The sequence below is a fragment of the Ursus americanus genome, chromosome 2 (genome assembly GCF_024610735.1).
Source record: "Ursus americanus isolate L20-20 chromosome 2, mUrsAme1.1.p, whole genome shotgun sequence".
Taxonomy (NCBI): domain Eukaryota; kingdom Metazoa; phylum Chordata; class Mammalia; order Carnivora; family Ursidae; genus Ursus; species Ursus americanus.
Window position 1 is genome coordinate 77,316,087 of NC_142128.1, and position 27,337 is coordinate 77,343,423.

The window sequence follows — 27,337 nt, forward strand, 5'->3', positions numbered from 1 at the left end:
CAGTAGTAAAAGGATGACAAATGGAAGAACAGACATAGAGGAGAGAATAGGGCCTAAAAACTAGAATACACTGTAGGCAGAAGGCGCTTCGCACTGAGTAAGTTCAAACCTGGAGCCCATGGAGTCCATATATGGACTTCAGAGAATTGTGAACCCCTTGAAACTGTACAACTGTGAGCATGTGCAAAGGTGCTGTGGTAAGCCCAAAAATGCCCCCCCACCCCATAAGATACCCATGTCAAATCCCTGAACCTGTGAATGTTACTCTGTAGGGTAAAGGATGTGATTTTTTTTTAAAAGATTTTATTTATTTATTTGACAGAGAAAGAGAGAGACAGCCAGAGAGAGAGGGAACACAAGCAGGGGGAGTGGGAGAGGAAGAAGCAGGCTCCCAGCAGAGCAGGGAGCCCGATGCGGGGCTCGATCCCAGAACTCTGGGATCATGCCCTGAGCTGAAGGCAGATGCTTAGCGACTAAGCCCCCCAGGCCCCCCAAGATGTGATTAAATTAAGGATCTTGAGAGGAGTTTACCCTGAATTATCAGATGGCCCTAAATCAATGACAAATGTCCTTAGACACATAGAGAACAGACATAGAGGAGGCAGCAATGTGCCCCAGAGGCAGAGACTGGAGTGATACAGCCACAAGCCCAGGAATGCCTACAGCTACCAGAAGCCGGAAGAGGTAAGGAATGTTGCCTTGTGCCTCTACAGGGAGGGCGGGCCTGCTGACACCTCGATTTGAACTTGTGGCCTCCAGAAATGTGAACAAATAAATTTCTGTTGTTTTACACACTTCTGAAGTAATGTGCTATGGCAGTCATAGGAAATTAATACAGGTGCACTTTGCAGGGGGCATAACTTTCAATAGATTCTAAAAGCAGTTCTTATGAACCCCAAAGGTGGAAGAATTATTATTGTAGGGGATAGAGCAAAAGTATCTATAAACAAATGAACTAGAAATATTTAAAAAACCAGCAGAACAAGTTAGTACTTGGAAAAGGTCCCACAGTTCATAAATGTTGAAATAAGAAAAATATAAGCTGTCTTCTGGCATCTAATCCAATATTCATTTCATTAGCTCTTAGGAGTTTAACCCTACAAATTGCATCAAAAGGCAGTGATTCCCAAACAACCAAATAGCTTATTAGAAATATAGGTTCCCAGGTTCCATCCCAATGTACTGAGTCAGAATCTCCAGGATAGAGGAAAACATACATACATAAAGCTCCTCTGATAATTCAGATGTGCAGACAAATTTGGGAACTACTACTATGAAGCAGGGGCCAGTAAACTTCTGTAAAGGGTCAGACAGTAAACATTTTAGGCTATATAGGCCAAGAGGCAAAACTGAGTATATTACATAGCCATTTAAATGACAAACTTGTTTTCCAACATATTTCTATTCATTTTTAACGGACAAAATACAAAATATAAAGCTGAATACAACTTTTTTGCAATATAGGTCTACTAATGAGAAGAATGCAATTCTTTCTTGGGAGGGGTAACATTTCACTTAACTGGGGTTCAAAGGGTTTCCTATCATCAGATTAATTCAAATGGTCATCTGTAAAAACTAGGAGCTGGAGATTTACCAAAAAAACAAAAAACAAAAACAAAAAAAAACAGGCAATGGGCTGGACTTGGCCCAGGGGCTGTGGCTTGGCTAACCACTACAGAAAGGAAAAAGGAAGAACTGTAACCTCTGCCCTTAAGCAATTGACAAATTAAAGAGACAAGAAGAGCAAAAGGACAGTAATAGTGAAAAATGTGAAGTGGAATTCTGAACGCTTATGTTGTGGGGCAGTATGTCCTAACTGTTTCAAGCATGGGCGGTCTTTTTTAATGTCAAAAACTATGGCAGGTATCTATACAGTTCTTTGATTACTGAGTGAAAATATCCATCACAAAAAGCAACAACAAAACATCTATAATGCTTTTAAGGGATTTATTAATTAAAACAGCCACTACGTATATTTGAAAACTACTGATACATATGTACAAGACATATTATTTATTTATCCACAGACGGCACTTAATACGTGCACGGATTCTCATCCGGAGAGAACTCCGGAGCGCGGCAGCCCAAAGGTTAGGAACCACAATTACAGAGCAGAGGCCAAAGAGGCTCAGAAAGGAACAGTGGAAGCTAGAGCAGTGGGTGGAGTAGTGGGATTGTAGCGGCGTGCAGGGGGGCAAGGGGTCCAAGCGGAGCAACGGCACCTGGCTCCGGGGGTCCCAAACAGACCAGGTTTGGCCACTCGCCGCTGACAAAACATAAGGGCAGAGAAATGAGTGGTGGTGAAACAAGAAAGAAATGTTTTCCAGGGAGGCCAACACTGAGAAGACAGCGGAGTCGTGTCTCGAACACTGTCTCCCAAATGCCGAAAGTATTTCCAGGTTTCTACAAGGAAACTATGGGGCAAAGGTGGGTGGGTAATGTGCAGGTAGGCTGCCAAGGTTAAACTGATCATCCTCTTGGGGTCAATCACGGATGGGGTCTTGCTGGCTCAAGGCTGTCCGTGTTGCTTGAGGGGCTGGTTCTAGTCCCCATCAGGGGATGTTTTGCCCTCAGGATCTTTCACTTGAGCCAAGAGATAAGCTGGAAAGAAGAACCCGACTAAAAAGTTTGAGGTCAAACGGAGGCAGCCCAAGTCCTCTCTCAGGATATCATGGGTTTAGATTGAGTAAGTAGAAATTTTCAAGGAAATTGAAGAACATATTTGAGGGTATTAAAAAACAAACAAACAAACAAACAAACAAACAAACAAACGTACACACACAAAACCACAGGCCCAAAATGGTTGTCACTTAGACCGAGGTCCCAAACTGGTACTTAATACATAATCTAACTGTAGTTCCAACCTCCCCCAGAAATGTAGTCTTAACCTGGTCAGCCAGGAATTTTTCAATCCACACCAATGAGTCGGCCACGGCTCCATCTCCCAAAGAAAGAGGAGGTAATCTGCATAAGACACCTTGCCTTAAAAAAAAAAAAAAAGACACCTTGCCTTTCCTTCAGGAAGTGGCTTTGCCTGGAACAATCCTTCTCTTTTGCTAATAGCTTTCTTGCCCCCCACTTCTATAAAATCCTTCAATTTTTGTACAAATCCTGGGAGCGCCTCTCTACTTGCTAGATGGTGTGCTGCCCGATTCACGAATTGTTTAATAAGGCCAATGAGATCTTCAAATTTACTGGAATTTTGTGATATAACGGGGGACAGGAAGAGTATCAACGAGAGAACGCAGAGGGCTGAGGCACTGCAGCCTTAGTAAGTAGGAGTTCAGACCAGGATCACACTATGGAGACGCCGTGCCGCCTGCCTCTGCCCCGCAGCCAACATTTAAGTGCTTTCCACGAAATGTATCGAACCCCGGTAAGTGTTGCCTCATTCAATCTCCTCTAAGAATAGTTTCCTAAATATTTGAGTTGTGTAAGTAAATGGCCAGGGCTTCATCATGTACTTACTACTCTAAGTGGTTCAAAATCTAGACTTTTCCATCTCAAAAATTCAAAAAAAAAAAAAAAAAAAGCTTTCTCTTGACCCAATTTCTCTCTTGCAACTCTCACCCTCTATTCTTTCAGAGCCCAACTTCTGGGAAGTCACACGTTCATATTTCCATCTGACCTCCTCTCATTCATCATTCACCTCCAATGTACTCCAACCCAGTTTCCACTTCTACCACCTCGAAGAAGCTGCTCTTGCCAAGTGCAGTAAGAGAATCATAAATCAGCTCTCATCTTACAAAACATTAACTGTCAGCAGCAATCCGCCAGCCCCTCCCTTGAAACACTGTTGACGTCTGCCAGCACACTCCTAGGGCAGGCGTTCCTTCCACTCCTCTGGCTGTTCTCAGAAGCTCCACCATCCCACTCTCCCCCACCTCAAATGTCCACATTTCCTCAGTCTGATCCTGGGCCTGCGCTCCCTCGGTACTTACAGGCGCTTACAGTCTCCTGGGTGATCTCCTCCAGCCCCTGGCTTTAAATACTGACCGTGGGTAATTTCCCAATTTATCTTCCCAGCTCAGGTTTCTCCTCTGAGTTCCGGACGGCGTATCCATGTTTATTGCCAAGCTCCACTTAGATGCTTCTCATCTACCCTATGCTAAAGTTTTCTCTTTCCTCTCGATGTTGTCTCTTCTCTGAGCTTCCCTATCTACCCGGCAGCTCACACCAGCAGCTTCATGGTCGTCCCTGTCACCTGCCCTTCAACTCCATCCTCTGTGCGCTATGACTCAGAAAGTCCCGACCGCCTTCCTCCTATAAAACTCTCCAATTAGTTCACTTCTTTCCACCTCTACTGCCATCACTGTCACCTCACCTGGCTAAAGTAAGACTCTTCCCAAGGGCAGCCCCGGCACACCCTCACTTTCCTCTAATCCATTTCCACAAAGCAGGCAGAGTGTAGAATTACAGAGATGAAACTGATTCCGTCATTCCCTGACTTAAAATCCTTCAATAGTTTCCTCTGAGGATAAATTTCAAAATCCTTAACAGGCACTACAAGACTTCAATGGATTTGGCCTCCTCAGCTCCCCTCCACCCCCCACCCCTGCTCCTCTCCTCCTCATTCACTCCCTGCTGCAGCCAACCTGGCCGTCCCTTTGTTCCTTAAACAAGACCAACCCTTTTCATCCCCTGAACACGCTGCCCCTCCACTGCGTCACCTGGCCAGCTCCCACCTACTTCTCAGCTCAGTCCTAGTCGCAGTCTTTCCTAAGGAAGCCATTCCTCCCTGAAACCACTTGTCCCCAGATTCAGCCCTTTGTTACTTTTCTCATAGCCCCTACACTAGTTCTTTGCAGCCCTTTTCCCAGTTGTGATCACATGGTTGTCATGTGACTCCTGTCCTCTCCCACATGGAATGTCAACTGCAGAAGAACAGGAGCTGTGCTGTTTTATTTGCCACTGTTCCCCCGCCACCAGCACAGTGCCTGGCAGGGTCGGCACTCAAATATTTGGTATCAGAATAGGTGGCTGAATTAATTAGAAGACAGTTACACATAAATTGCTCTGAAGATTTCAAAATTTATAAACATAAATGTTAATTAATAATTTAGCTGTACTATGGCTTAAATGACTAATGATAAATTATTTTTATTTATTGATTAAAGCAGAACTGTATTGAGCTACATACTATTAGCTAAGCTTGAGTATCCTCAAATGTATTTCTCAGACTATAAAAGTTAATCATGTTAGCTTTTATTCATTTAGACATACGTCTCCCCAGAGGTTAACATGGTTCTTTTCCTAGACATTAATATAATCATAATCATAATAATGATGATACTATTAAGTTCTTTATAGCATACAAAACACCACGCTACTCATTTTACATTTAGGCTTCACAAGAGATAAATATAACCTCCATTTTTACCAATGATGAAATGGAGCCTCCGATAGGTAACTAGCTTAAAGTTACACAATTAGCAAGCGGTAGTGGCAGGAACCAAACTCATACTACTCAAAAGTCAATGCTTTTTTCCTAATATATCATGCTATCTCTAACATCATACTTACTTAGCAACATCTATTACTTGTTAAAAATACATCTGTATATAAGTATCTGAGGTTTAAAATGACTTTAAATGATTATTTCAGTTTTGAAATGATTGCTGGGGGGGGCATGAGTAAAACAGGTGAAGGAGATTAAACTATACTTATGATAGCCACTGAGTAATGTATTGAATTTGTTGAACCATTATATTATACACCTGTAATACTTTATGTTAATTATACTTCAATAAAAATAAAATAAAACGACTGCCCACTCAGTCTCTCACATACAAAAAGCAATTTTATTCTACCCATAAAAAACAGCCCACAATTCTTATTCAAAGGACACCCTTGTTCTTTATGTAATCTGCACTTTATTCTACAAAATAAGTTTGGCTTCCAGTTAATTTTCTTCTCTGCAAAGAACTCGTTTAACTTTAAAAAATGGAACCATCACATTAAGGGAAAATGTGCACACTGATCTCCGTTCTCCAGAAAACTTTTCACATGTGCACTTTGGACACATAGTTGATAGCAAACTCAACTATTCCCAAAACCATCTATCAAAAATAAAAACTATGCCAAAAATCCTTTTGGTTGGACTTAATCTAGATCACACTCTTTGGCACAGTATCTTACAAATTAGTAATTTTGCTAACTGGCAGTAGGCAGTCAACAAATTTGATTGATCTATCACACAAGATACTTCTACAACTAATGTCCTGTTTTCTTGAGACAGCAAACTGGAAACAGTTATTCCTTATAACCATATTTCTAAGATAACTACTAGCAAAACACATAACTATGAAGCATCTCCTCAGTAAAGAGGTAAGAACGGTTCACTTAACCCGAAAATGAATATTAATTCATACTGATTCCAATTAACCCCAGCTGATTTTCAACAAGGGTGCCCAAACCATTCAATGTGAAAGAATGGTCTTTTCAACAAACAACGCTAGGACAACTGGATGTCCACATGTAAAAGAAGGAAGTTTGGACCCTTATCTGACACCATCTAGAAAAATTAACTCAAAATAGATCAAAGGCCTAAATATAAAAGCTAAACTCCAAAGAAAACATAGGTGACAATCTTCATGATATTGAATTGGGCAATAGTTTCTTAGATCTCACACCAAAAGTGTCATCCAATGAAATCACCCAATGAAAAAACAGGTAGGTGTAGTATACAGAATATAGAAAGAAACTTACAACTCAACAATAAGAAGACAAATAATCTAATTTTAAAAATGGGCAAAGGATTCGAATAGATCTCTCCAAAGATATATAAATGGCTAATGAACAAATAAAAAGATGCTCAACATCATTAGTCATTAGAGAAATGCAAATCTAAACTGTAATGAGCTACCACTCCCCGTCCACTAGGATGGCCAAATTAAAAGAACAACAAAAGGTAGAAAATAGTAAGTCTTAGTGAGCATGCAAAGATACTGGAACTCTCCTATGTTGCTGGTGGTAATCTACAATAGGACAGCTGCTATGGAAAACAATTGGGCAGTCCCTCAAAAACTTAACACAGAATTATCATATGACCCAGCAATTTGACTCTTAGGTCCTAGAGAATTGAAAACATATGTTCACACAAAAAGTTGCACATGAATGTTCATAGCATTATTCACAATAGCTAAAATGTGGAAACACCCCAAATGTTCATCAACTGATGAATGTATAAACAAAATGTGGTCTATCCATACAAAGGAGTATTATTCAGCCATACACAGGAACGAAGTACTGACACCTGTTACAACACGGATGAACCTTGCAAACAAGCTAAGTGAAAGACGCCAGACACAAAGACCACATATTATACAATTCCATTTATATGAGATGTCCAGAATAGGCAAATCCAGAGAGACAGAACATAGATTCACGGTTGCCAGGGGTTGAAGGGAGGAGGAAATGGGGAGTGACTTCTAATGGGCTTGGGTTTCTCTTGAGGGTGATGAAAGATTCGGGAATTAGTGGTGATGGTTGTACAATCTAAAAACCACTGAATTGTACATTTTAATACAGTGAATTTTATGGCATGTGAATTATACTTCAATTTAAATATATATTATATATTCTTAACACTAAATCTATATGATGATAGTTTAGTCTTCTGATAATTCAAAAACGTCTTGATGTGTTTAAATTTACAGATGTTTTTTCCCTTAAGGTGCCAAATAATGAAAGCTTCAAATTAATAGCATATACAAAATATATCTTATGTACATGATTCATAATGTTTCTTAAAGTTTAATGGGTAGAAAAAAAGTCTGGAAAAGGTGTGATGCTAGCAAACTTCATCAGATCTATTAAACCATAAGAAAAAGTATAACTTCACAACTAAAATTTATGCACGCTTTTTACAATACCAGTTCTGGACTATAATTTAAAGATACAGAAATCAACTGGGCTTGCTTTGTTTTTTGTATTTCAAAACATGAAAAGCAAAGAGAAGTAAGTAATTTGAATAATGTAGACTTTATGGGGCACTTGGGTGGCTTTGTTGATTTGAGCGGCCGACTCCTGGTTTCGGCTCAGGTCATGATCTCCTGGGTGGTGAGATGGGGCTCCACGTCGGGCTCCATGCTCAGTGGGGAGTCTGCTTGGACTCTGCCCCTCCCCCCACTTGTTCTCTCTAGAATAAATAAATAAATCTTTTAAAAAATAATCTAGATTTTACATAATTATATTCAAAAGAAATGAAGATTCTACTAATTAAGGAGTGTACAACAGTAGGACATTTCACCAGGTTAGTAATATAGTTTGTAAAATTTGAAAAACCTTGTGACCACATTCTTACTAAGGACACTTCATTTCTCAGTTCCCATCACAGGCCTTTGCTACATGAAATCCACAGCTGAGGTCTCTAACAAACTTTCAGTTTTTAATGGTAGAACTCATGAGCTTATAGGCACTGGTAAGGCATACAGATGCAAAACTATCATATGCCTAACAGAAACAGACTAGTAATTGCTATTTGAGTTTTTTCAAATGAACATCACCTATGCCTCTGGGGTCTAGGCAAGTAATGTAAATGAGCAAACCAGGTCCAAAGTAAGACAAGGAAGCAGTGGGATATCTCCGGTGAACTAGAGACCACAGGCTCCATCTGAAGGAGGTGGCCATCACTTAGCTCTGGCAAACTTCTGCCAGACAGGAATGAGGGCCCAGCACAGCCAGAACTCTAATTCCTCAAGGAAGTTTTGGTTTTATTTTTTATGTTCTATGAAATCTCCCTAATTTTGAACAGTTGGCAACTAATAAAAAAAAAGCTGAAACAGTGCAAAGGCCAAATCAAGCACATCAACTGCTAAATATGGCCACTAGATTGCAAACTCTGAAAAGAAACTTATGAAGCTAGTTTATAACAAATAAACTATAAATACAACATATTTAATATATAATATACTTCATATATAACTAATATATATTATACATATGCTGAACATATTTAATATATCTAATATACTATAAATATATTTATCAAAGTTTGGGATGCATTGGTCATCCTTAAAGTTTTCAAGGTGATCCACAGACCACATTCTAGAGACTAGTATTAAGAGTACATTTAATTCGTATTCCCTACTGAAGTACCAAAGGTCACTCACTTCTTCATTTATTTTGGTGACACTTTTTTACTGTAGCCAAGTGGAAATAGATTAGATGTCTTAACTATACCCTACTGACAAGTAGTCAAAGAATCAAAACAGTTTGGGAACCACTATGAGAAAAAAAAAATGGGGGAGGCTATTTCTTGCTTTTGGACAGATGTTAAAGAAAATTAATTAGGGGAGTGCCTGGCTGGCTCAGTCAGAGGGGCACGGGACTCTTGATCTCAGGGTTGTGAGTTCGAGCCCCACACTGGGTGTAGAGATTACTAAAAAAAAAAAAGAAAAGAAAAAAGGAAATGAATTAGGTGGTAAAATTGGTCTCCAATTTCTAACAATCAACTAATAGTACCACAGAATGGTGACAGAGCTATCTGAATTATAAACACATAGTTGAATAAAAATCTTGTGTTGTACTTTCTGATATGAATGTGGTGGATTATAGACATGAATCTTCCCAAAAAATACACATAGCAACAAGGAGAAAGAGAAAAAAAAAAAACTTCACAAAACTCCTTTTTTTTTTTTTTTAGCAAACCTGGAAGAAAAACAAAAATATAAAAATTTCAAAATACATGAAATCAGAGCTAAGATCAAGATAAGGCCGACATCAGCAAGAATCTATGGCGGGGGCAGAGAGCAGAGACAGAATGTGGCACGTGGCGAGGACTGCCCAGTAGTGGCAGATCTTCAAAACTACAGTGCACTTCTTTAAGGAGAGGAGTTTACACTGGCATGGGTCCCTCCAGTCCCAGCTGCAAAGGAAGGAGTGGGAAGTCCAGAAGTGGTAACAAAAAGCCACCTAGGCTCAGTCTGCTTTGGAGAAGGAGAGGACCTGTGGCAACATAAAGAAGCACACCCAGGTGCCACATGTAAAAAAGATTTTCTCCGAGGCAGAAATCTGGAATCTACCCTGGCCCTCCTACCCATACTTCCTACAAAAAGCTGACTGAGAAAAATCCAATTCATTAAAGTACAAGGAATAAAAAGGTAACTGGCACAGCATTCACTTAGAGATACCATAAGAAAAATGGCAGAAATGAGCAGCATAATGTACCAACTACAGAAGAATGCTTACTAGAAAAATATTACAATAGATAAAAATTATAACTAAACACTCTTGCATGAATGTAAGAAAACCAGTAAAGTTACTACTACTGTGAGGACAACCACAAAGCATAAATATAAGAACTCAAGGAAGAGGGCGCCTGGGTGGCTCAGCGGTGAAGTATCAGCCTTCGCTCAGGTCATGATCCCGGGGACCTGGGATCGAGCCCCACATCAGCCTCCCTGCTCAGCGGGGAGCCTGCTCCTCCCTCTCCTGCTCCTCCCTCTCCTGCTACTCCCTCTCCTGCTCCTCCCTCTCCTGCTCCTCCCTCTCCTGCTCCTCCTGCTCGTGTTCTTTCTCTCTGTGAAATTAATAAATAAAATCTTTTTAAAAAAAAAAAAAGAACTCAAGGAAGAAATGACAAGAGGAACAGTGAAAGCATGAACTGGTAGAACGCAAAAAAGAAACAGAAAAATACACAAAACCATCACAGAAATGAAGAAGAAACTGAAATGAGAACAAAGAGTGCAGAAGACACGGTAAGAGATATTAAAGGCAAACACACACAACATGAACAAGTATTTCAAATGATCAAAGAGAAAATGACAGATGAAAAAAAGATACACAAAGGGAGATCCAACAAACATAAAATTAGGGTCGCCAAAAGAGAAAACCAAAACAAGCAAATGAAATAAATATTAAAAGATATAATTAAAGAAAACATCCCTGAAATGAAGACAGATTTAAAGCTATATAATAAAAGGGCACACACGTGCCAGCTTATCCTATACCAGCATATCCTTAGTAAAATTACTAAATATTAGAGAGGAAGAATCCTTTGGGCAGATAGGCAAAAAAGATCAAACCACTAACACGGGAAAAGAATCCAAGCTGGCTTCACACATCTTCGCAGCAACATTTAATGTCAGAAGACATCTGTATACACCTATATTACTCAAGGCAAAGGTGAGCCAAGGATTTTGTTACCTGCTAAGCTGTCCTTCAAATGTAAGGCAACAAAGAAAGGAAGTTCTAAACATGTTTGTAAGAATAATATTCCCATATCATTCCCATGATTCTTTATGGAGAAATTATTAGAGAATGAACTCAGCCAACCAAAGAATGACTGGGAAAAACTGCAAAAGTGCTTGGGTAAGCATTATGCATATATTTAACTGATGAATTAGGACTAAAACAGAAGGAGATAAGGGTAGGGGCGCCTGGGTGGCACAGCGGTTAAGTGTCTGCCTTCAGCTCAGGGCGTGATCCCGGGTTCTGGGATCGAGCCCCACATCAGGCTCCTCCGCTGTGAGCCTGCTTCTTCCTCTCCCCCTCCCCCTGCTTGTGTTCCCTCTCCCGCTGGCTGTCTCTATCTCTGTCAAATAAATAAATAAAATCTTAAATAAAAAAAAAAGAAGGAGATAAGGGTGATAAATAGAACATAAATATTATAGGCCTTGACAGTGTATAAATGCAAATAACAAAAAATCGGGAGAAAGCGAACAGGAAGTGTAATAAGCTCACTGATCACCCTGACATAATAGCCGGGAGTCAATGGATAGTCTTAAAGCTCACAAATCAAGTACTAGAAGTACAAGCATACATAATATTACAAATGCAAATACTATTGTGAATAAATACTACTGATATTGACTAAGATTGGGTGATGGAGAAGGAAAAGGGGAAGAGAAAAGAGAAGATTTAAACAGAATTTTACCTTTGTTCCTTGAAAAGAACCAAGAGTTAGTATCAACGGAAAACTAAGAACACCATATAAAGCAACAAGACTAAGATACAAACCTACCTAAATATCACAACGAAAAAGCAAAGAAAATCAGACTACACAGTGAAAGACAGACCTAAAATGTAATGTACACATTTAAAAACAGAAAACAAAATAAAATGCCAGAGCCCAAATAAAGCATATCTGACATAATGGGTTCAACTCATATGAAAAACAGAGATATACAAATTAACTCATAAAGCGCCTGGGTGGCTCAGTTGGTTAAGCATCTGCCTTCAGCTTGGGTCATGATCCCAGGGTCCTGGGATCGAGTCCCACATTAAGCTCCCTGCTCAGCGGGGAGTCTGTTTCTCCCTCTCCCTCTGCCCCTCCTCTCCACTCCTGCTCTCTTTCTCTCTCTCAAATAAACAAACAATAAAAATAAAAATTAAATAGATGTTCTAAAAAAAACCCAAATTTACTCCTAAAGCAAAACCTAACTCCATGTCAATTACTAGACATACATCTAAATCAAAGTAGTTTTAAAAGTTTGAAAACAAAAGGATGGGCAAAGAAATATCAGGCAAACATAAACAAAAAGAAAGTAGGAATTGTTTTGCCCAGCTCTTTCTCACTCCAGAATCTGTGGTCGTAACCACTTTAAACAGTGCAAATGCTGCTTCATGTGTTTCTGTAATAGTGCATATGGGTATGTGTGCATGAATGAGCATACTTTGTATACTAAAAAAAAAACTATCTAATAGAACTACTCAATTATATATGATCTTTGAAATAAGACCAGATATCAAATTTATTAAACTCACACTGCTGAGTTTAAATCATTTAATAATATTTACATTTAACGGTATTTTTCCATATAAAAATCAAAATGCTATACTGAAAACTCCTTGCCTGGATTCATGTCCATGACGTTGTGGACATAACATCATGCAATAACGCCTCACTCTGTGGCAATCTTTAGTGAAGCATTCCAGAACTAAGATTCCAGTTGAACTGGGGCGCCTGGGTGGCACAGCGGTTAAGCGTCTGCCTTCGGCTCAGGGCGTGATCCCGGCGTTATGGGATCGAGCCCCACATCGGGCTCCTCCGCTATGAGCCTGCTTCTTCCTCTCCCACTCCCCCTGCTTGTGTTCCCTCTCTAGCTGGCTGTCTCTGTCTCTGTCGAATAAATAAATAAAATCTTTAAAAAAAAAAAAAAAAGATTCCAGTTGAACTGTTGTTCTCTGTAAGGGTAGAGATTCAAGGAAGTGGTATTTGGTCAAATTTACAGTGTACTACAAATACTTCCCTTGAAGCAACAATTTTTCTTAACCTCCTGCAGAAACCCCTAGCTATGACATTGTTTTCAGGGGTTATAGTTTTAGAAAGAGATTTCATGTCCCAAACAAAAGAGCATATGAGTGGGGAAGACTAAGCGGCTCAAGAAATACTATATAAAGGTCAATAATGACTCTACTTGTGGCAACATAAATTCAGTGCTTAAGGAGAAGCAACTGTGACCCTCAGTGTTTGAATTTCAACACCAATAACAAAAGGAAGTATTATTACACCAACCTGGTAAGACTGTTGTGAGCATTTAGTGCCTGAAATACTCAGGACCTGCCTGGCTTATACTTAGCTAATATTACCATCATAAAGATACAGATTTTAAACTGACACATTATGCAAGTCTTTTAAATCTATTGTAATTACTGATTATCCAGTTATTCCCACAGAGAAATATCTCCCTAGTGGAAAAAAAAAAAAAGGCATTTAAAGCCGCTCAGTCCCTAAATTCCCTATTCCCTCTCTGCTACCACCTCCCACCAATGCGAGATCAGGAGCCCTTCCTCTTTAACCCCACAGGACAGCCCCATTAGAGCATTACACCAGGATGTTTTCGTTGTGGGTGCACTGTCTTCCCCACCAAGGCTTCTGCGAACTCCTTAAACTCAGCCACTATGTCTTGTGCACCTCAGCACCTCCAGGACACCTGTTCCCACACATAATAGAAGCTCAAGAAAGGTGTGTTAAGGGGCGCCTGGGTGGCTCAGTTGTTGGGCGCCTATGCCTTTGGCTCAGGGCGTGATCCCGGTGTTCCAGGATCGAGCCCCACATCGGGATCCTCCGCTGGGAGCCTGCTTCTTCCTCTCCCACTCCCCCTGCTTGTGTTCCCTCTCTCGCTGGCTGTCTCTCTCTCTGTCAAATAAATAAAATCTTAAAAAAAAAAAAAGGCGTGTTAAATTAACAAATGTGATATTGTAGGAAATGGATATATACGCTTATATTTATATGTGTGAAAAACATGATCCAGTTCCGGGTTTGTATTCTGTGGACTGCAATGCCCTTGCCATCTGATGTTTCAAGAAGGTAGGCAGCCAAGGCACCTCAGCTGGGACCAAGAAGAAAAAAGGAATCATTCATTCAAGAAATACTTAAGGGGCATTCTGTGAGCTTCAGGCAACAAACTAGGCTCTGGGGTTATAAAGACCACATCTCCGTCTGTAAAGAGCTCACAGCCCCATGGGCACCTAGGAGATAAGGATCTCACCCCCACCAGGGAGCAGAGATGTTTAAGTTAAAGCCCCATTAAGCCATGCAACTCCCAGTTCTACACTGCAGTGCTCTTTCCACTAGAACAATGCCTTTCAGATGCTGAGAGGGCTCAGAGCAAAAAATACATTCTGTAGCACTCCCCAGCACAGAAACACACATTTCTGACCTTTTCATCTTCACTCTATTCTATTTCACTTTTTTTTTTAATGTTCAGCCTGACACGCTAAATTGGCTTATGACTCAAAGGTGGAAAAATACTGCTCTAGGAGACATATTTTTAAAACTTTCTCTAGAATTTCAACATCAGATATAATTCCTCATAGTTTTGCTCACACAATGAATGTGTACCCCAGCAAAAAAAGTAAAACACTATCAGATAACCAAACAAGCGACAAAGACTAACAGAGTCATGACAGCTGCCACTTGGGGAATGGGAGGAAGCTAAACCTATCTCTGCCAGCTTTCCCTAAAGCCACCAATCTAAGGGAAAGAGCATTTGCTAGGCAAAAACAACCCGGTGGCAAGCCTCCCAACACCCCAGCTCCCTCCCAGCCAGACTATGGCCCAAAAGACTCTTATCCTATACAGAAATTCTGGCGCTTCCACTTACAATGAATTTTTTTTTAATGATTTTGTGTAAGAGACTTTAATTAAATGTGTTTGGATGGGGAACAATGATTTATTAAGATAAGTGAACGAAAATCAAAATAAGCTATTTTAAACACATTTTATTTAAAAAAAAAAAACGCTCTCTGAAATTTGCCAGTCTTCATGTCAATTGAGGGGAGAGTAGTGTAATGATTTATCCCAGATCGGAATAAAACATGCAGAAATGGATCATTAGTTAAGTTAGTACCTCTTTTGGTTTGCTCTTGAAATGCTAGAGGAGAGACAGTACACAAATCTTCCTCAACATGAGATGTTTGTACAGCACTTTACATGAATGGAAATGTGGTAGCAGCAATCATCACTACCTAGCAGCAAGCTAGGGATGAAAATCCCAATGTCCCTAGAGTTCTTCCAAGAAACGTGGTTCCCCTGGAAAGTCACAGACAGGCAGAAAGACCAGAAAAGCCCTTTCTCCATGTTCTGTGTCCACAGGCAGTACTCCAGCTCTGATAACACAAACTAAGTACGAGAATGTTCACTCAAGTTCTTGGGGTGACCAGCCTCACCATTCGCCATCCAAGAAGCAAGTCTGAGTGTAAAGGACTCATTTTTGTGACATTTGCCTCAAATTAAAAGACAATTTTATAAAACTTTAACAAATCTTCCTGCCTTCCCAAAAGAAACGTGTTTAGAACTGTGTTTACAAAAATATCCTTTTTATAAAGATAATATGTATTCTCCTAAGGAAAAGGAGAAAGGCACATTATTTATCAGATCTGCCCGACAGAACGTTCTGTGGTGATGCAAGTGTTCTGTGTCTGTGCTCTCTGGTACAAGAGCCACCCAGTACCGAGCACTTGAAAGGTGGCTGGTGTGACCGAGAAAGTGTATTTTAAATTTTATTTCATTTTTATTAATTTAAATTTCAACAGCCGCATTGGGCTTCGAACCTACCACATGGGGAAGTGTAGATAAGATAATCAACGTAAGCAGCAGAGCTGGCTAACTGGCTTGTCTTAGACTAAATATCACAATTTGAAAAAATGATATTCAACACCAATATTCAATTTTCAGCTTCCCAATTAACATTTAATTAATTAACATTTAAGTTTTCCCCAGAAGTGGTTTCTCAACAGTTTGGCAATTTTTATTCCAAACATGAACATTCCAGATCTAGTGAGCAGAATTCCCCTGGCAGTGTTCAATTTTCCATCTGTGAAACTTAAGCACAGGGGAAGGAAAAAACTGAAACCCACCTTCCTCTTGATACACAGGGAAGAAATGGAACACATAATCCAGACCAAAGGCTAATATAACCTCCTAGAGTCTCTCATGGGTACATCTGCTCATTAGCCCTTGCTTGTGGTGCTTCTTTAACCCAGCTGTGGCTTTCCACAAAAGTCATTTCTACATTTGTTTGACCTCTTGATCGTGTTCCCTTATGATCAGACCATGACCAGACCCTCTCAAAGTATTCCACCTATAGAAAAACCATTTAAAACATAAACACTAAAATATTCTCTATTCAAATGGTCAGAATGCAGTAGCCTGAAGAGAACAGATGCTTCAGAAAGACTAAAATATGCAGATCACGCCAAGACCACTTTCTAAGCAGGTGGCAAGAGAAACCGCGCAGTTCTGTAGTCCGCAAGGGAAAGACAATGCAAGAAAATATGCTCAGAAACGCACTGCGGCCACGCTGTGGCCAAAGGATAAGTAACTTTGACTTCAAGCAGCACCACTGCCCTCGGCGTAATCTCAAGGTCAATGCCGAATGTTGCTCAGCTTCTCATCATGCTAATGCCTGTACACAAATAAACCACACACACAAGCACAAACGTTTCACTAATTTCATTGTGTTTACGTAGAATGAACTTCCAGAACTTTATCTAAAAATACTATGAGTTGATTTAAAACCAGCAAAGGAGTGTATTACATGCAGAGCAAAGCCACTAGTACCATACATACCATAGTTGGTGAAGCTTAAACTACAGAGCGAGGCGATTCTAAGACAGCAGTGTAACTCAGGTAAGAATTCAGCATCATAGCTGAGAACTTCATCTTTTTCCTCTACCACTACGACTACTACCACAGGTCCTAAGAAAGGACCAGAAGCTCACCTGCTATATCCAAAGAGCATTAGGATCTCAATGAGACCCAGACAGGGAAGCAATGCATACACTATCCCAGGAGCTTTGGGTCTTGCAGAAAAATAAATAGCTTTGCCAGAAGGAAAAAATGCTTCATCTGGGGCAACTGAGAGCACTCTGACCTAGCAAGAGTCTGTAAGACTCCATAAAAGCTATGTACTGTCAGTCCTTTTCTCGTGTGTATGGATAAAACCTGCAGATGCAGCCTGGGCAGGAAAGAAGAGGATGGAGAATTTTCAATGGGGAACTGCCATGCTATTTGACCCTGAGAGTACCCTCGTGCCCTCCTCACTCTGCCAAGCTATGAACTAGACTCCACTGCAGCATCTGCGGCATGATCTCTAAGGAAGCTATCAATTATAAAATTCTACGATAAAAGCCTCAATGCCTAAGACAAGTGCTAGAAACCTCAATGCTTTTTTTCATCTTCTGAATTCTTAGGGGAAAAAAGTCAAATAAATGTAATAAACAACACAGAATTTTCACAGGAGAGGCCCAGGTTCTCAAAGCACAGAAGGCTTATGAACAGAAAATAAAAATAAACACTACTTCTCATTTAGTTCTTTAAAAGTCCGCTTCAGAATAGCATTACTCCTGCTCCCCAAAATGCAATTTAAAGGCAGAAATATAAATCTACTTAAAGACACGCAGAATATAAATTAACATAGATAAAACTTAAGTCTTATATTTAATAGTCTAATACAGATTTACGAGATTAAAATACAGATTCGAGTAAACAAAAGAAACATACGTAACAGAAAAGAAAGCCATGTTTTGCTTGGCTCAAAGTGTTAACATGGTACAATACTACATTAAATGAAAAAACTTATTAAACTATCTTAGCACAAATATGGCCCAGTCCTTCTTCCAAATCCCTAATGTATTTATGGGCTAAATATGTTATTTCATTTTATAAGCCCTCAGGTCCTATATAACCCACTCCTATTCCTCCAGGTGAGTTTTGGCAGACGGGTTTTGATAAACGTCAAGCACATTAAAAACATACTATTTAAGAAATTTTTCAGTATACAACTATAAAATTATACATCTGAAAATACCATCCATCCTAAATTGGGATTCTGAAAAAAAACTCAATAAAATTGTTTTCTATTTTTTTAAGAGCCAAAGCAGCAAAGCATCTTCAACCCAACGTGTAACATGTATTTAATCATGGCTCCTGGCTTAAGCATAACATTACAAATTGTTTCACACACGTTAAACAGAAGTGCACACACTCTTACCTGTATATCCAGCATACCATCCCCAAGAAGCCACCATTCCTAAAAGCCATTTATACATGATTCCTTCAATGTACCAGAACCGCTTACTGTCCAGTAGTCGAAGGGGCTGAAGTATAATTACATAGCAGATGTAGGACGAAATAGCAACCAGGTTGTTGGCGACCATGAAGGCAAACCTCATCAGGGCTTTCACCAGGATCCAGCCCAGCCACGGAGCTTCTTCCAAAGTCACAGCCATGCTCACATTGGCGTCCGCCCTGTCTTTCTGAGATGAAAGAAAAATTCATTTAAAAAGGAAAATGGATTACACACATCCAGATAGTCACCAACAGAGAAATCGCCTCCAGTACAAAAACACCAGAAAAACCGAGGTCTAAGCTTTCCCGGTGTAGTACCTCGCTGATCTCTCCGGGAAATTCCAGAGGGGGACAGAGAGCGAGGGAGGAGGAGCCGCACAAGGTCAAGGGAGCTGTTCACAGAGGCACGGGGTATGTCATAATATATTTAGCAAATGATAATACTATTCCCACTAACTAATCAGCGGCTGTCCCCGCACCGCGCCTCACTGCAGTCTGCTGTGTGGACTTTCAGGAAGAAAAACAGACCCACTTGCTTCAGACACCCTCAGTCTTTCCAAACTGACGACACGAGTGAAAGAAGGCTGTTGCAGGGACCCGATCCCATTTCCCAGCTATGAGAACCTGGGTACCCGCGCCACCACCATTCCTGCACATCGATCGTGCCTTAGAAAGATCTCTCGCATGAGCATAAAGAGTTACGCTAACAGTGTTCGTTTGCGGCAAAGGGGTTTTTGTCTCCCCTCCAAACCTTTTTTTAGGGGAAAAAGGAGAGGGGCCTAGAAAAGAGGACAGAAAGGTGAGAGGAAGAAAGTGGGGACTAACAGCGAAAGGAGGAAGGACGGGAGTAGGGGGAGGGGAGCAAAAGCCAGAAGGAGGTGAAGGCACCGGGGCCACGGATGAGAATGAAGTCCCCGAGCAGAGGGCAGGAGAGCGAGGGGTGATGGAAGAAGCGCGGAGGAAGAGGCGACCGCAGCGCTCCGGGGGGAGGGGGGGCCGGGGGCGCCCGCAGCGGTTTCCGCGGCCCGGGAAGGGGTCGCGGCGGCGGGGGCGGCCCGCGCGCCGGGCTCACCTCGGCGGGCGCGGACGGCGGGCGGTGGAGCGCGGGGGTGAGCGCGGGAACTGGCGGGCCGGGAACTGGCGGCCCGGGGCGCGGTGCTGCGCGGCGGCGGCGGCGGCGGCGGCGGCGGGTGTCCCCGGCCGAGGGGTCGCGGTCATGGACGCGGCGGCGGCCGAGGCGCGGCGCGAGCGGGCGCGCGGGCGCCCTACTCCCCTCGCGGCTGCCTGCGGACAGAGGGACGGCGGGGACTTAGAGGCCGGACCTGTCACCGGGGCGGGTCCGGGGAGGCGGGCGGATGCCCCGCGCCCCCGCCTCCTCCTCGGGGCCTACCGCGCCCTCGTCCCTCATGCCGCCGCCGCCGCCGCCTCCTCCCCGGGCCGCACGACGACGACACCCCTTCCCCGCCCCCTCCGCGCCTCTCCGGGCCCGGCGCCGCCGCAGCCCCGGGCCTGCGCCGCCGAGCCGGAGGTTACCTCGGGCTGGCCGGGCCCCGGCCCGGGCTGCGGGAGCCAGAGGAGCCGGAAGAATGCATGGCCGGCGGCGGGGCCGGCGGAAGGAGGCGGCGGCGGAGCCGGGCCCCGCTCCGGCTGCGGCGTGGCCCGCGCCCGGTCCCCGGCGGCGCCGAGACTCGCTCCCCGGGGCCCGGCCGCGTTCGCCGGGGTGGCGCGGAGGGCCGGCGGGAGGAAGCAGCGGGAGCCGAGACTGCGGTGGAGCCGCCCCCAGAGCGCCCTCTAATGAAGGCGCCGCGGCCGCCGCCCGCGTCCCGGATCCCGCTCGTCCGCGGCTCGGGCCCTTGGGGCTGCCTGGTCCCCAGGCCGGCGGGACCTCGCCGAGCCCAGTTCCCAGGAAGAGGGAGGCTCAGAAGGGTCTGGTAATGAGCCGCGAGCCTTACACCGCACGAGGAGTGCTGGGGTCCCAACTGGGAGCACCTTTCAGCCAGCACAGCCGGTTCTCATTGTTAAGGCTCTCCCTCCTCCGACAAACCGATGAGTGCCCAAACTGGGAAGCTGTCTCCTTGAAGGCTGGGTGTCCTCTTTTCTTTCCCAATGAAACCCAATGGCTCTCACGGCTTCTCTTCTGAACCTCCCCAGAGTGTTAAGGCCTAGAGTTTAAAATCAATTTATTTTAAGTGCCAGAATTCTTCTCTGGAGAGCACCCAGAACATTAATGAAAATTCCAATTCCCCATCCATGTCCCCACCCCCATCCCCCTACAGGGGGAAAAAAAAAGGAATCCAGTGGGAATAGGTGGTCTACACAGAGACACTGACAGTCGAGGAGGGAAAAGCACTTAGGCAGGGCCTGCCGTTAAGTGCTCAAAAAACGGTGGCCATAGGTATCCCTGGCCAGATCCGGTCACTCCTGGACACTGGAGCTGCATTCTGTTTCACATGCTGGACCGCCATAAGGAGAATAGACAAATAACCCAACAACCCGCCCACCTGAACATTCTCAAATGGCCTACCTAAATTTCAGTTTTTAAAAAAACCCATAAAATCTTATATCCCTTAATCAAATTTGTAAATGGGGGTCAGGGACAGTTTTTACATGTCCCTAGGGAACTGCCATGTTTAAATCAGGATACCACCTATTCTATTTTGAAAGTATTTGTTAGGTGTTTGCTTTGAACTCCCAACTATTTTATGATTTCTCTCTCCCTCTCCCTTTCTCTCTCTCTCTAATTCCCTAGTTGGTCCACAGGTGAGAGAAAGAGAATTCACTTTTATGCCAAATGAAAGAATACTTTCTATTCCCATTCCTTCTGGCGATGAGAAATGCATGAAAGCACAGAGCCTGGCTGAAACAATTGATTAGATTCCTTTCCATTTATTATTAATTTGTTTTTATTTATAGATGTTATTTATCTCTTTCACTAATATTATATTTTAACTGTGTGGGGCATAAAAAGGCACAGGCCCTATCAGAGAACTTTTCATATAATTTCAGCTAACATGTAGCAAGAGAAAAGTTAGATATGCCCTTTCTAGTCCTCTGTATTCTCTCTGAAAATTTAGGTACCAACATAATAGCACCTTTAAATAAATCTCAAGAGAGAAATAATATATGTACTATAGATTATTGTTCAAAAGATGCCATCATATTCTTTTTTTATAATTCAAGTATGGTTAGCATAAAGTGTTATATTAGTTACAGGTTCACAATAATAATGATTCAAAAATTTTATACATTACTCATCACAATAAGTATATTCTTAGTCTCCTTGACCTATTTCACCCATCCTCCCACCAACCTACCTCCCCTCAGGAACTCCCCATTTGTTCTCTATAGTTAAGAGTCTGCTTCTTGGTTTTTATCTTTTTTCTCTGTTCCTTTGTTTTGTTTCTTAAATTCCACATATGAATGAAATCATATGGTGTTTGTCTTTCTCTGACTGATTTATTACACTTAGCACTATACCCTCTGGATCGATCCATGTTGTTGCAAATGGTAAGATTTCATTCTTTTTTATGCCTGAGTAATATTCCATTACACACACACACACATCTTCTTTATCCATTCATCTGTGGATGGACACTTGGGCTGCTTCCATATCTTGGCTATTATAAACAATGCTGCAATAAACATGGGGTGCATGTATCTTTTTGAATTAGTGTCTTTGTTTTCTTGGGTAAATACCTAGTAGTGGAATTGCTGAATCATATGGTAGTTCTGTTTTTAGTTTTTTGAGGAACTGTTTTCCACAGTGGCTGCACCAGCTTGCATTCCTGGCAACAATGCACAAGAGTCTCTTTTTCTCCACATCCTCGTCAACACTTGCTATTTCTTACGTTTTTATTTTAGCCATTCTGACAGGTGTGCGGTGATATCTCATTGTAGTTTTGATTTGCATTTCCCTGATGATGAGTGATGTTGAGCATCTTTTCATGTGCCTGTTGACCACCTGGATGTCTTCTTTGGAAAAAATGTCTATTTATGTCCCCTGTCGATTTTTTAATTGGATTGTTTGTTTTCTCGGTGTTGAGTTGTATCGATTCTTCTTTATATATCAGTATATTTTTAAGTGAGTAAGACAGGTAAGGCACACGGATTCTTTTTGGTCTACCCCCCCCCCCATGCTGGTAAACAGTGGCTGACACTTAGAGAGAAGGAACAATGGGATTCATACCCGGTTCCTGGATCAGTGAGCATCCACCGAAGCACCAGATCCACCAGCACTTGCCAGAGATGTAATGACTACTAGCCAGCCAGGCCCAGAGAAGGGCCAGAGGTTGAGCAGGACCTTCCATAGTGGGTCTCAAACGTTGGCGTGCAAAACACCACTCAGGATGTCTATTGAATGGATAGATTCTTTCTATCTAGAACATGTTAGTACTCCCAGAGGAGCCTGGGAGCCCGCTTTTTAAAAAATATCATAGGTAATTCTGATGTAGGTAGTATACAGATCTTGCTTTAAGAAAACCTGACCTAGAGGTATCCTGAGATAATCACATTCCTTCCCAGACCCTTCCTGATTTTAAATTACTTGATCATATCTGTTCTCATCTGTATTAGTCAGCTTTGGCTGCTGTAACAATGTACCACAGACTGGGCGGCTTAAACAACAGAAATTTATTTTCTCACAGTTCTGGAGGCTGGAAGGTTGAGATCAAGGTGTCGGCAGGGCCACTCTCTCTCTCTGGAGGCTCTAAGGAAGTTCCTTCCCAATAGGGTTGTTTTCTTCTGAGGCCTCTTTCTCCAGCTTGTAGACGGCTGCCCGCTCCCTATGTCTTAACATGGTTGATGCTGTGTGTGCATGTGTCTGATGTCTGTCTCTGTGTTTCTTCATCTCTCCTTATAAGGACACTAGTCACATGGGATTAGGGCCCACTCTCAGGACTCCCATTTTAACTTAATTACCTATTTAAAGGCCCTGTCTCCAAACGCAGCCACATTCTGAGGTACTGACAGTCAGGGCTTCGATATAGGAGCTTTAGGAGATGACAGTTCAGCCATAGCACACTGCAGAATTCTGCTATTTAAGTAGCTTCTTGTGGGAGGGATGTGGAAGCCCTAATTTTGATTATTTCAGCTGTTCTCCTCTTGACTGGCTCCTATCTCATTAGACTTTTCTTGAAGTTAAGAAACAAAGCAATACGCCATATTCCAAGTGTAGATATGCCCTGGTCTTTTGTTTTCTTTGGTTTGGTTGCCCAGGGTGAATGAAGAGGCTTATCTTTTTAACTTTTTTGATGACTCTGGCACATTCAGTTTCAAGACAATTCAATATTGGGGCACCGGGATGGCTCAGTTGGTTGAGCGGCCAACTCTTGATTTCTGCTCAGGTCGTGATCTCAGGGTCATGGGATCGAGCCCTTTGGTGGGCTCCATGCTCAGTGAGAAAGCTGCTGGAGATTCTCTCTGCCCCTCCCTCTGCTCTCTCTCTCTCTCTAATAATAAGTAAATAAATAAATCTTTTTTTAAAAAAGACATTTCAGTACCTACAATGGATAAGAATCTGCATTTGAGCTGACTTCAGGGAACAATTTCAGATGATGCTTAATTAACAGTATTTCAGAGTTCATCTTAGATATAAAATATATATCTATATAAACTTTTTATTGCTCTGACACCTTTCAACCCACTTAGGTACCCTCCTGAGATTTTCTTGTTGTTGTTGTAGCTTATTTCCAAAACAGCCCAGGCAGACACATGTATAAATGCTTTCAGTGACTGTAATGAGTTTGAGAAGGCCAGTACTTCTAGAGAGATCTGAAGAAAGCAAGGACCTTCTTTGATAGCTTCCTGCTACCTTAGAGCTCTGTTTATCAAAATGCAAACATTAATCAAGTCAAGCATTTGAGAGCCTTCGTGTGCACCCCAATAGGGGGAAAGGGAAAACAGACTCCACCCTATAGCCACAGGCGTGTTAGAGTTTCAGTTTCAAAAGCCCACATCTGAACCACAAGAAGATGGTCCTTTGAAAGAGAAAGATGACTTCTCACATTTCCAGGAGTTTCCAGACATTTTAAAACAATCTAACCACAGCACCTTAGAAGCTTTAATTCCACCCATCTGGCGGAATACACATGACAAATCAGATTATAACCAGAAAGGGGCTCCTGCCTTGGGCAGAAGAATCCCCCTGGGCCCTCTCTTTTTCCTCGTGGCAATTACAAAAACATTTCACCCACCTGGGCCGCTTTCTGTGCTGGAGCGCCAGTGATCTAGCTCCTGTCTAGGGGGAAAGCCCCTCAGCAGTGCCGTAAGTGTGCGATGACCTGGCACGGCTCCCCCCATCACCAAAAAGAGTTGCAAACCAGAAATTAGCACCCCAAAAGTCAAATTCTGACTGCTAGTCGGTTTTAACTTCAAATAAAAAGGGAAATATATATACGTTATAAATATATATAATAAATACATATAAAATATATAAGGGAAATATATATTATAAATATATAAAAATATATAAATAAATATATAATATATGTAACATTATAATAAATATATATAAATAAATATATGTATAAACATACATATATTTAACATGATTTTTTCTTTTATATTAGTGTCAGTAATCATTTTATATAAAATGTATGAAGGCTTATAGCCTTAATATTTTTTAGACAAGTTGGGTCAAATCATCAAGACTTGACTATAGCTTCATTTAAGCCATTTCAGCTACTTTTTATTAACAAGGTTGGCCCTAAACAATATTGTGAAGTAAACAATTCTCTCTTCTTTGCACCCCTCTCCTTTTCAACTAATTTCCCTTTTCCCCTCTTAATACTAAAATGATCCCTAGCTTATAATGATCCCACTCTCCCACCAGACAACCCTCTAAGCTAGAATCTTCTTTCTTACCTGTCCAACCTTGCGTTTCCTTGGTTCAGCCCTGTCTTTCCTGCCCAGTGTGGTAAACTAACCCACGCTGAGCTGCTTACGACCCTGTGTTCCCCTTCCTACAGGACAAACACTTCATGAAGGACCTCCTAAAATCCTCTGAGCCTTAATGCCTCTGCAGGAGAGATTCTCAAGCACTGTGGTAGACGAGAAGTCCGTCAGATATCTTGGAGAGGGCGATTTCAGCAAGTTCCTCCCCTGCCAGAACCTATGAAGTCATGCAGTACGTCTGTGAATAGACAAATTCAGGGGCGCCTGGGTGGCTCAGTCGGTTAGTCTTACACTTGATTTTGGCTCAGGTCATGATCTCAGGGTCCTGAGATCAAGCCCGGCCTGGGGCTCTGCTCAGCAGGGAGTCTGCTTGAGATTCTCTCTCTCCTGCTCCCTCTGCCCTTCCCCCCTCACATGCACACTTTCTCTCTCTCAAATAAATAAATCTTTTTTAAAAAGAGACAAATTCAAATTTAAAATTGTATTTTCCTAACAAAACCAAAATAATGATGTTATTGGTGATTATGTTAAAATGTATTCATCACTTTCAACATTCCGGGCCCAGTTTTCGATGGTTTGCATGCGTCAACTCCTTCAATCTTCACAAAGACCTTACAAGGACCATATTGTTAGGCATATTTTACAGATGGAGAAATTAGACACTCTGCCCTAGGTCAGTCACTTGGTCAGCAAGTGGAGGGGCTGAGACTTGATCTCCAGTTCTCAGGCTCCAGAGTCCATGCTCCTGACCACAGAGAGAGCCCATGCTGTCTCTCAGAGACACTGGTGGAAAAGCTCTTCTCCACTGAGAGAGATAGGAAGTTTCAGAGGCTGCTACCCTTTTCTGGTCTCACCTCGTATCACTCTTTCCTCACCCCTCCCCTGTTTCAGGCCCCCACGCTCTATTATGCTAGCCACACTAAGGTACTCACCCCCTTGAAAGGATGTGCTGTGTAACTTCACACATTCAAGCTCGTGCATTCTTTGTTCATGCTTTTCCCTTCTCTCTGTGTCTATTTGATTATATTCATCCCTTGAGGTCCAGCTAAGATATCAAAGACCCCCCCACCACTTCAGAATTCATTGACTCCTTCTCGTACGTACGCTTAGGCCTCGGTGCTCACTACCTTGCAACAAGCCTGGATATTTTCTATTTCAGGTTCTCTGCTGAGATTAGGAGTTCCACATCACCTGTCTTTCTCATTATCATTTCCCTGGTGTCTAGCTTACTGCCTTATATATGGTAGGAAATGAATTTTTTTTTAAAGATTTTATTTTTAAGTAACGTCTACACTCACCATGGGGCTCAAACCCACAACCCCAAGATGAAGAGTCGCATGGTCCACCAACCGAGCCAGCCGGACACCCGGGAAATGAACTTTTTAATTCAGTGTTTGTTTAATCTGTTCAGATTAAATCATTTCTTTTTTTGTTAATTGACACATGGGATACCTTGAATAGTGACATCATCATTATCATTCAAACCAAGGCAGAAGAAATAATATTGCTAATACTTCATTTTAAAATGTATTTCAATCTTTTCAACATGATTGTTTCAGTAATATTCAATGACTAGAAGTACCTCAACTGAGTCACTGATGATACAAAAGAATAATACTTCTTTTATTGTTAAAATAGCATCCTCCCTCTATTCTCAAACTATCGCCTATTCCCAATGCATCCTAGATAATGTGCTCCCCGTCATGTTTTTCTGAAAGACTGTATTTAACATTGCATTTTCCCATTCCAGTTTTGACATTGTTTTCCCATGTGTAGTAGAATTGTTAAAATCTTCTCTGAATGTCTCTATCTGGTTAACTTCAGGGCCTTCACTATCCGATTCCTCACTCGTTCTAGACTTTATCAGCCACTGGGTCACGCACGCCAGTGGGTTTCAATGAGGTTCACGAGGCAGAGCCTGGTGCTGCT

At 42.1% G+C, this 27,337-nt stretch overlaps 1 protein-coding gene across 3 annotated transcripts in view; it reads right to left on the bottom strand.

Annotated features, from left to right (window-relative positions):
* Window positions 1-20,183, bottom strand: part of LPGAT1 (lysophosphatidylglycerol acyltransferase 1) — an 83,044-nt gene extending 62,861 nt beyond the window's left edge. The window contains exons 1-3 of one of the 3 annotated variants that reach the window (XM_087857969.1): window positions 20,051-20,183; window positions 19,590-19,801; window positions 18,441-18,705 (exon numbers count right to left, since the gene is read on the bottom strand). In XM_087857969.1, the coding sequence (XP_087714095.1) occupies window positions 18,441-18,678 (238 nt within the window). In that variant the 5' untranslated portion in view covers window positions 18,679-18,705; window positions 19,590-19,801; window positions 20,051-20,183. The other 2 variants (XM_087857970.1, XM_045787848.2) reach the window with 2 other exon arrangements.
* Window positions 20,184-27,337: the final 7,154 nt, after the last annotated feature.